This window comes from Augochlora pura, chromosome 9, assembly GCF_028453695.1.
Source record: "Augochlora pura isolate Apur16 chromosome 9, APUR_v2.2.1, whole genome shotgun sequence".
Classification (NCBI taxonomy): domain Eukaryota; kingdom Metazoa; phylum Arthropoda; class Insecta; order Hymenoptera; family Halictidae; genus Augochlora; species Augochlora pura.
Window position 1 is genome coordinate 7,771,035 of NC_135780.1, and position 10,348 is coordinate 7,781,382.

General features: G+C 28.6%; 2 protein-coding genes across 3 annotated transcripts; both read right to left on the reverse strand.

Annotated features, from left to right (window-relative positions):
• Positions 1–3,346: 3,346 nt before the first annotated feature.
• On the reverse strand, positions 3,347–5,549 carry LOC144474703 (uncharacterized). Of its 2 annotated transcripts, none has more exons than XM_078189857.1 (4): positions 5,218–5,549; positions 4,612–4,647; positions 3,931–4,161; positions 3,347–3,693 (listed from the first exon to the last, which is right to left on the reverse strand). In XM_078189857.1, the coding sequence occupies exons 1-4, from the start codon at positions 5,462–5,464 to the stop codon at positions 3,506–3,508; spliced, it is 702 nt and encodes a 233-aa protein (XP_078045983.1). In that variant the 5' UTR covers positions 5,465–5,549; the 3' UTR covers positions 3,347–3,505. The 2 variants fall into 2 exon arrangements, with proteins under 2 accessions (XP_078045983.1, XP_078045982.1); XM_078189856.1 differs by having other exon boundaries at positions 4,498–4,647.
• Positions 5,550–6,057: 508 nt separating this feature from the next.
• Positions 6,058–8,644, reverse strand: Ak1 (Adenylate kinase 1). The gene is made up of 4 exons (XM_078189858.1): positions 8,378–8,644; positions 7,790–7,915; positions 7,446–7,631; positions 6,058–7,362 (listed from the first exon to the last, which is right to left on the reverse strand). Exons 1-4 carry the CDS (start codon positions 8,561–8,563, stop codon positions 7,291–7,293), a joined length of 570 nt encoding a protein of 189 aa, XP_078045984.1. The 5' UTR covers positions 8,564–8,644; the 3' UTR covers positions 6,058–7,290.
• Between the last annotated feature and the right edge of the window lie 1,704 nt (positions 8,645–10,348).

Here is a 10,348-nt window from a genome sequence, read left to right on the forward strand (position 1 = left end):
CTAACCACCTTTAAAGGTCCAATAACTAATATCAGTCAGTTTATTCAAGAGAAAACTAGTTTATATGGGTATTACCCAGTATCATTAATAAATTTCTTTCCACTTTTAAAAATATTATAACTTCTATTTACAAAAATAATTTTGTGACAATACTAGTCTTAAGTAAAATGAAAAATCATTTTTCCAATTTTGTATATTGTATACTGTTAATTGTATTATCCCAATTTTACACACTTTTTTTAAATTTTTTTATAACACTGAAATTTTAAATATTTTTTACATGTTCAGGACAGCATTGAATATTTACAACAAAATAACTCAGTGTTAAACCAATACCATTTTTAACATTAGCTGTTCATATCCTCGTATTTTACAGACATTTGATTAGTTATGTAAAAGCATTTGTCAAAGCAGAAAGAAATGGTAAAATTATACAGAATTATATTTTATGAATTATCAGACTATTCTATTTATAGATCATCATATGTCTGTTATAATTTTCTTTTAAAAAACATATATGTATATTTTGCTATGTGATTGAAAACCTTCAATAAAGGTATTATTGTTGTAAAGGTTTTAAAGGTTTATGAATATATAATTATTATGTATTATTAGACTTTTTAGATATTTCAAGAAAGATATTATTTTAGTAATGACAATGTTCCATTTCCTAATTATCGATAGAATTATAAAGCTGTTTTGAACATGTATAAACTATTTCTTGATCAACTATTTACTACATTATTGAAGCGAAATAATAAAATGTGTGCCATTAACATGCATTTTTAAATCAATTAGAAACTGTTATTAAAGTTTGGCTTATACAAATGGTCTACATTATGTTTTATTTACAACAAAGTACCTATTTATATTTACAAAATCTGGTATAAAATGCACGTTAATTGCTTCTATTTGAAAAGATTATAATTTTTAATCTTTTATTTGTAGCATGTGTATAATAGTTGATTTCTCAATAGAAAATTGCAGAGCATGTTATGATTATATGTCACTTTTAGACTATTTAGTAATATGGAACCAATAATTTTGTATAAAACTAAAAACTGTAAATTATTTCGTCTTTATTTAATAGTGTATGTGCATTAACCATATATGAAAAAATAAATGTTCAACAAATTAGAGAATAATACAAATGTTTCTAATGAATTGTAGTATATATAAAACTGGATTGTTGTTTGCCATTCTTTATACATATCGCTTATATAATGCAAGAATATTTTCAAAAATTGACCTTTTTCATTTGTATTACGCTTACATTATATGTGAACCATCAAGATATCATTAATGTAGTCAAATTGTAGCACCATTATACATATAATATACTGCAGCTCCGCTAAAACTTTTAACAATTTAACAGCTGTCTCTTAGGTATTAAGCATACAATAAATGATAAGTAAATGATTGCAGAAAGCACACTTTCATCAGCAATATAGCCTTAAGATTGTATACGTGTATATAATCTTTGAAGAGTGAAAATTGTATATTTTCTCTTATTAAGCATGTATCGAGATCAACTCAAATTTGTATATAATTTATTAGAATATATCTTTCATTGCTAATAACAAAACAAGTAAAAATACTAAAAGTCTTCGTTATTTAAAGTTTTATGGAAAAAACTTCACATCTGAAAAATCACGTTATTTTCAAAGAAGATATTAGAACGTTAGAAATTTTCTTTACGTTTAGATTGGAAGTTCCATTAATTAAGCTTTTTTGAATTTTTGCATTTGTAAGTTAATGCCATCTTTGTGCACGTTGTTGCCTCGCACACTTTATAGTATTTTACGTTTTGTTATACTAAAGATGAAATTTTAAAGAATTTATTGTAACAATCGATTTATGTATACGTAATAATTCAACAAAAATTACGATATTTGAAAAATTATAAGGCAGCTAATTTTCAAGGAAAAAGTTAGAACATAAAATTTTCCTTTTATAATAAAGAAATATTGCTTTTGATCGAATCTTCTACTTAAATTTAAATGAAACAAATGAACCGATTTCGATAAATAGTTTCTGACTTAGATATTTAATCTTTAGGGAACGAAATCACCTTGTAATATTCTTGAAGTTATTTTATTGTAATATATCTTAATAATCTACTTTAGGATCGCGAGTACATATTAACGTCGGCTAAGATTTGTGCGACGGCGGTGGATGCCGAAAACGCTTGATGATGCAACATTATTAACAGACTTGCCAGATCTGTCATCATCTGTTTTTAACTGTTTGAAAATCCAATTTAAACACTCTTGGTGTATCAAAATTTAACAGTTTATATTAAATATTTCTATGAAACCGGTCGGAAAATTCTATTTTATTGCTTTACATTTACAGCTTATTTATAACTTTGCAGTCAGTATATTCATCTAAATTTCTATAAATAAGTAACGCAATTTACGCAAAAAGGATAAATTTTACTTTATTACCCGGGTAATAAATCGTTTAGACGTTTTTTATAGCGTGTAATTTTTATAGCGTGCGTACAGCGAAGATGAATAATTGTTTCAATAATATTTTGTTAATTATTAATTACCTTGAAGTCTTCTAAACATCTCCATCCACAAAAAATACATACTGTATGTGGCTATAAAGCCATTTAATTTGCACGTTTTGAAACTTGTTGTAAACACCCTGCATAGTAATACATACAGTGTATAACCATCGTGCAATTAACACATTGCGTACGGCGCTCTGCTCGCGTGACAAAAAGTTGACATTCATTTTTTTTGCTAACCATTTGTTAAAGGGATACGCAAGACTTCGTTACCCTGGTAACATAACAAGAAAGTCTATATTTAGTTCCTTAAATCGTCGATTGAGTCGAAAAAACCTGAAAACGAGATACATATCCCGTTTCCCGGCCACAACGTTCGAATTGCTAAAGACGAGAAATCTCGTCTCCCGTACGCAATGTGTTAATATTGAAAAATACATTTTACAACGTAAAATGCATCTTGTTCATGATAAAAATATATGGTTTATAAATTGAATCTTTTAATAGTTATTCGTGGTAGTAGAATTAGTTGAATCGCTTTGTTTAATACCACTATGCAATATAATACTTCTTATTTATAGAACAAAATCGATTTTAAAAAAAAATCACTTCTAAAATGTCATCGCTAAATGTCCTTGAGAAGAAGTATTTTCTATTATTAAATACTGTATAAAATAGTGCGCCTTTGTTACACTATTGTGTGAAATGGACATATGTATTTAGGTATTCTCATTCAAATACTATACCTGTAGGATTAGTGTTTATGCTTGTATTTCATTCATTTCCCCTTGGTCTTGTAAAACAAAGTGCACAATGTATGTGTCATACATATGTTTTTTATCGTCACAAATCTGTTATTTTTAATATATTTTCACAAATAAAATTTATCATAGCTTATATTTTAATTATTTTATTTAAACGTTTTTTCTGTATAATTTGTATCTCATAGCTACGCCTGCGTAAATATCTTGTTTCATATGTTTTCTGTTTTTAATTATGTAAAGATTGATACATTGGTGAAATTTCACAAATAAAGTGTAATAGACTGTTACATGGTACAACTTTCCAAAAGGGTCCATGTTCTGATTCAGATGGTTTTATAATAGTAACACATCCTCTTGTGTGCGATGGTTCCCCCTTTCCCCATGCTCGATATTTGAAACACGAAAGCGGTTCATCTGAAAATAATTTCTTAAGGAGATTAGAGTAAAATGAAGAAATTTTATTTCAATTAAACTATTTAAATTCTACTGTACGGAACTTGCAAATATTAACTTATTTCCGAAATTATAGTAATTATTAAATACAATAACATTTAACAATTATTAACAAATTAATCGTTCTTTTAATATTCAAAACAAATATCTATAAATTAATAACTGAAAATTAAAGCATTCATTAAAACTGATAACTACCAAATTGATTTTTCCAAATTTTCTCATGATCACGGCTACTGAGTCCAACGAAGGTGGGTGTATTTTCGGAAATATACTTTGCCAGACCTTCCGTGCGCTCCTCACTAATTATGTGAGCAAGTGTAGAATTTATCTTCTGGCAAGAAATTTCTGCTTGGCTATAATTCAAATAATTGTTCGAAATTACGAAAATCCCTGTCTTCGGAACACAAGTTAGCGTAAAATTCGTGCCTAAAAATTAATCACAAAAAACTGTATAATACATATACCCCAAATATTTCCTAACTTTTATCGTGTGTTTAACATCTGAAACACTTTGTGATAAACTTTGTCATTAAATATTGATTAGCAATAATAAATTTATGTATTATATATGTATAAGTACCATTATATTATAAATATCATATACTCGATGAAGCAGAATATGTAATTGGAAAACTTAATTTATAGTATACAAGATCATATAATTCGACGTAAAATAATTGCGAATAATATGTTTATTTTAAGCTTTCGTTATTGCTTGATATGTATATAATACTATTTAAAATAGTTTTATTCCTAATTTACCGGATGGAATATAGCTGGCGTACATGCTATAGTATCTGTAATTCTTATCTCTACGGAAAACAGTAAAATTATGAACTTCTGGGCACTGAAGAGCTTCGCAAACCTTTATCGTACCTTTACGCCGCTTGTTCCCTGTATTCCAGATCCATTCTATATTAACAAATAAGATATTGATTTTCAATCTTTGTGGTGTTACTATATCCTAGATGAGATATAGCATAAGTGAATTCATCCGAATTTTATTTTTAATATAAAAATAAATCTGATACGACTTATTATTGCAAACGGCTAATAATATCAACAGCTCAATAAATACTTAGCTAGCAATTACTTTTCTTCCCATGATTTTCTTAATTTATTATATATATCTATGTACTATACTTATAATTATCTATTCGCTATTTATTTGTAATCAAATTAAATTGTGACTTTTTTGCACATACATATATGTAGAACTTACGAATATATAAAATACTGTAATATAAAAATTTAAATAAATAAATGGGTATCAATATTCTATCGACATAATTGGAGTTATTAAGTATTTAGCAATTATAATTAAATTAATTGTTCACTGATTTTTATATCGATGGCGTGTATTTAAATTACATTCTTAGAAATATTAATATCTGTATAACACCAGGACTGTAATTTTAGCAGCTTCTAATTCTTAAAATAAAAATTTGTAGATTGTTGACTACTAGCAACGCATTATCTTACCATTATGGTTGCTTTCTAAGCCGTAATTAAAGGCCAGGGCTTTCTTGGCTAGGGCAAACTGTCTGCACTCGTTTACGTTACGCACGACTGTCCTCGATAGTAGTAAATGATTTGAACGAACATTAGACTTGATTAATTTATAATACGGTAAAGGTTGTAAATTAATTCTATTGCAACGGTCACACAAAATTACGTTCGCTATCAAGTATATTGTTGAGAAACTAAACAATATGAACAGTTGATTCATATTTGAGACCAAGCAGCGATTCTACTTGACTGAATGATTATGATTGAGTAGACCTGGTTTTATTACACACATGTATTTAAAGCCGCATTTTAACTGACCGCGGAAGTGTATTGTGTACCGGTAATTAACTTGTATGTCAACGTGATGCGTACATAAAGCAAATTGAATTTCAATTTATGCAAATGGGGACTATTGAAACGTAACACAATAGGATTCTAGTATTCATTTTGTACGACTTAACTTTTATTCAGTGCCTCTAATTTAAGAAATAAGCGAACAGGAATGAAGTTACTTAGACAGTATTCTAGATAATTACATTCATTAAGCATAATTTGTGAAATTTAAACACTAAACCGTTGTACTAATTAAAAATGAGCTACATACATTCTCATATGTATTATAAATTAATTACAAAATAAAATATATCGAATTAAAATTTAAAAAAGAAATAAAATTTCCTCTTTTGATTTAGCAATTATGCAATTTCATAGTTTTGGTATTTTCGTTTCTTGATTTATCTGTCTCGAACGTATGACTCACTCATTATCCGTACAATAATTGAACAAATTATCGCTAAGTTGGATCCAAGATTGTTTTATTCATGATACCACCAACCAAAGTATTTGAAATTGTAGAGAAAAGTGAAGAATTTTGATAAATTCTTGCATATCATGTTTTCTTGAAACCAATTTTTAATGTACAATACGCTTGGAATACACTTTCCCATATTACATCAATATTAACAGGTATATATCAATTCCTACAAAATATTAAGAGCAGCTTTATATATTAAATATTATTGAAAATGTATACTGTACAATTTTTACTGGCACGCTAGTTCTACACGTAACGACAAATTTTATTTTATTTTCTTTATTAATAATCATCAAATGTTTTGTTCTACTGTCATTACACATTAGATAAAGAAGCATTGAAGTACATGTCTATGCATGTAAGCGCTTAGTCATTTCCGGGTGGACCATCTGCCCACGACAAAAGTCGACCAATCAAAGAACCTCTGTACTTTACGAGGTTCGTACAATTCTACCAGACATCGATTTCAATGTCACGCGAAAATAGCAAAACTCGTTACGGACGTGTTACCTTCAAATCACTGACACGTTTTCTGCGTTGAAATCACCGACAAATGTTTACATCGTCCCTCGTTTCACCGAATGAAAATTGTAGTAGAGTTAACAATTCAACTTTAATTACAGAATTATGTGTCAGTTTTAATTATTTATTATTTAGCGTTTCTATCAAATATATATGAATATTTAAAATACAAAACATAGATACATTGGAATTTTTATTTACTATAGTAAGTCTGTACTATAGCAATGATTTTTGTATTTATAATTTCTTGATATTGTTGGCGTGTATTATATTTATCGCAGAATTAGAATAAGTAAACTAACATAAAAAAATAGACAGGAATATTTTTAAAGAAATCAGTTGTTAACATCATGGAATATAGATTTTAATTAATATTCAAAACAGTCGCTAAATTTATGAGCGACCTAACAATAACATAACAATAATACGAAGTACGTTACGAAGTATGTTGAACAATTTTATACACAATGTAATTTTATACTATTATTAAGAACAGGTACTTTAGATTGCTCCGTAACTGGTATCAAATTAAGTCAATTAAGACGCTCACAGCCCAATAGAATTTGTCTATAAAATGGTAGATAAACTTGTCGATTTAGTAAAGCTGAGAAAAATGAAACTTATACTCGAAATTCCAGGACTGAAACCACTAGAAGTCACTTTGAGTTTTTAGATGTTTTTAAGATAGATTGGGAAGATTCTTTCAGGATCTAAGCTACTATCGGATCAAGTGCTTTCATTGCTTGTTCGAATATGGAATCGATGGTTCCTTCAGCAACGATCTGTATAATAATGATCAAAATTAAACTCAATACATATTCCGAACATTTTTCACTTTTTAATGAATTATCGTGTATTAACTTACTCTGACAACTTTATCCTTATAGTGTTCAACAATCTCCCCGTTCTTGACATTAAATATTTCGATTCTCTTCTTGATCGTTTCTTCATTATCATCGGCTCTTTGTGAAATGGCTGCACGTCCCATCAGCCTCGTCTTCATGGTTTCGTTCGAGACGTCGAAGAAAATGATTAAATCAACTGGGCAAACCTAAATTACAATTTTGTATTACGTGTCTGTATTAACTCGAATGATCAAGCATTTACAACAGTCAAATTAAATCTTATTTCGAAAGTTTCCTCACGAGTCTGACACGATGTTATAATGTAAAAGATTAAGAAAGATTACTGGATGTTTATAACGCTTACATTCTTCTCAAAGAGAATTCCTTGCTCCAATTCACGGGGATACCCATCGATAAGGAAACCACTTTTTGTTGATCCTTCCGCTTTCACTTTTTCCATCCGTTCCCTGATCAGGTCCAGCACAATGTCCTGCCGGAAACCATATGATCTTCACACTAAGAAAAGTGGGATTCGTTCGTACAACACGAGAATCTTGTGTTACGTAATATTACTCTATTTTAATACTTTTCTATCAATCAGAAGACTTCAAATCAGATCAACAGTGCATGCATTATACTACCTTTGAAAGATATTTACTTAAAGTATACTATTTTTCTATATTAGACATATTTGCGTAAGTAATTGATAATTTTACACATATACATATTTATTATATATATATATATTATATTTGATATATTTTATACCTAAAATTAGATTAGATTATATGTGTAATAAATTAAATATTGATACACTTTAAATCGTAATGAGCATGAGTCTACACACCATAAATAATTAACAACAGTAATAATACATGAAATAATGTTTCTAAATTTTGCGGACAATTTGTGTTAATCAGAAATTAACATATTTTTCTGAAACTTTATTTACCGTGGGAACAAATAGACCTTTAGACATTAATTCTTGAAGCGAAGCTCCTCTAGGACTACCACTGGAAACTTCTTCTCTCAAGAGATCACCGCTGCTTATGTGATAGAATCCATATTTTCCGATAATACGTTCACATTGAGTCCCTTTGCCACATCCCGGTCCACCGATTATCCAAATTGTCTTCATTTTTTTATTATACTGTGATGCGGTTTCTTCTTGCGAATGTACGTCACAATAACACTGTGTAAGTGCTTCTTTTCCGTTGTCCTGCCAAGAAAGCATACACGCGTATTAATTGATTAGAGGACTACGGAATGTGGGGAAAAAAATATTATTAATAGGACTCACTTTTTAATTAAATTATTACGTTTAAATTTCAAATGGGATGAATTCGAACTAGAGAACAGGAAACAGACATACTTCCAAAAAGACTATGGTCATAAGAAATAATTATTCAATGAAATTAAAATTTAAAATTGATGAGATTTTACTAACTGTAATGAATCCGAGAATGGCCTAAGTCGGACTAGTTTAATTTATTTTAATTTATTATAAAACTAATTCGATTTATATAGTATGTATTTTGACTTGTCTTATTCCAAAGGATCCCAACAATCCACTGCATTTGGAAAGATAAGACAAAAATTACAGAGTATGAATTGTTCATGGCATCTCTTTGAAGCACAGAGGTTCCGAAAAGAATTCATACACTTGCAAAATAAAATAACTTCTTTCAAATTTAACCAAACGACTTGAATTTAAATCATTTTTTTTAAGTTCTGGACACTGTCTAGTAAACTAGTCCTCTTTAATATTTATAAAGAATTCAATCATTCAGTCCAATTTTGTAATAGTTAGTTTACTTCAACAAGTACGTAAATATTTTTTGGAGCCACATATATCTGTTTCGTTTCCCCTAGTTGATTCTATTATCTTTCCTCGTCTATTGATATAAGACTACCTGGAATCCTAAGTATAGTGTCAGTGGTGGGGCAAGTGTGGGGATGAGACAAACAATAAGATAATGGTCGAAAATAAAGAAATTGAGATCCTGGTTTCATTGTTTAGCTAAACTTTAAACATTGAAGATTACTGTAGTAGAAATTTACTAAAAATATTACTAAACATAACTTTTCAACCTTTTTATGAATGATTAGCCACTTTTTAAAATCACATTTTCTCATTTTTTCATTCTACATATACTTAAAGAAACAAACATTCATTTTTATATTAACATTTTCTAGGTAATTTAATGGGTAAAGAAAATAATAAATAATAATTAAATGTGCAAAGAAAACAACGATTATCAAGATCAATAAACTTACTTCCTCCATATGCGATTATTAGATTGTGACTAAGACTTTATGCACATTCAATTTTTCAATTTTTCATTATCGTGGACAGGGGAATGAGGGAACATTGATTCTGGTAAGTAAAATATTTCCTATAGTAAAAATAAAAAAATTATAGTAACAATTTTTGTTAATATTATAGCTTGTTTTACATCTCATAAATTCACCGTTCCTATAAATACACAAATGTTCGCAGGCTATTGATTACGTATATAGAATGATAAAATTAGTATTATTATAAATATTATATGTTCATCATTATATGTACACAGAATAAGAGAATGTTATTGTTGCAGTGTTTTGATAGATCAAATCGCTACTTTTCTGAGTATGCATATGTTATCGGCAATGTATGAAAAGCCGATATTCTATAGAATGCCTAGGCATTGTACATAATGCCCGGCGTTTCTACGCAATGTATAAAATATGAGAATTATTACATACTTTCCCTAAGCATCGTATATAATATTTAGGCATTCTATTGAATGACAAATGCTATTTAGACAAAGTATGAAAAAAGGTCCTGATAAGACTATGTCAAGGTTATGTTAATAAAATATAAATCGTTCATACATTGTCTAAAAACGCCAGACTTTATATACAATGGCTAGGCATTTGC

Excerpts from the sequence above, each read along its gene's own strand:
- Ak1 (XM_078189858.1), bottom strand. The coding sequence starts at position 8,563 with ATGAAGACAATTTGGATAATCGGTGGACCGGGATGTGGCAAAGGGACT. Across the intron at positions 7,916-8,377 it reads AAGGTCTATTTGTTCCCACG|GACATTGTGCTGGACCTGAT; the intron begins GTAAATAAAGTT and ends GGTTTCCGGCAG. Across the intron at positions 7,363-7,445 it reads ATAAGGATAAAGTTGTCAGA|ATCGTTGCTGAAGGAACCAT; the intron begins GTAAGTTAATAC and ends ATTATTATACAG.
- LOC144474703 (XM_078189856.1), bottom strand. The coding sequence starts at position 5,464 with ATGAATCAACTGTTCATATTGTTTAGTTTCTCAACAATATACTTGATA. Across the intron at positions 4,648-5,217 it reads CTTAGAAAGCAACCATAATG|AATGGATCTGGAATACAGGG; the intron begins GTAAGATAATGC and ends TTGTTAATATAG. Across the intron at positions 3,694-3,930 it reads AATTTGGAAAAATCAATTTG|ATGAACCGCTTTCGTGTTTC; the intron begins GTAGTTATCAGT and ends AATTATTTTCAG.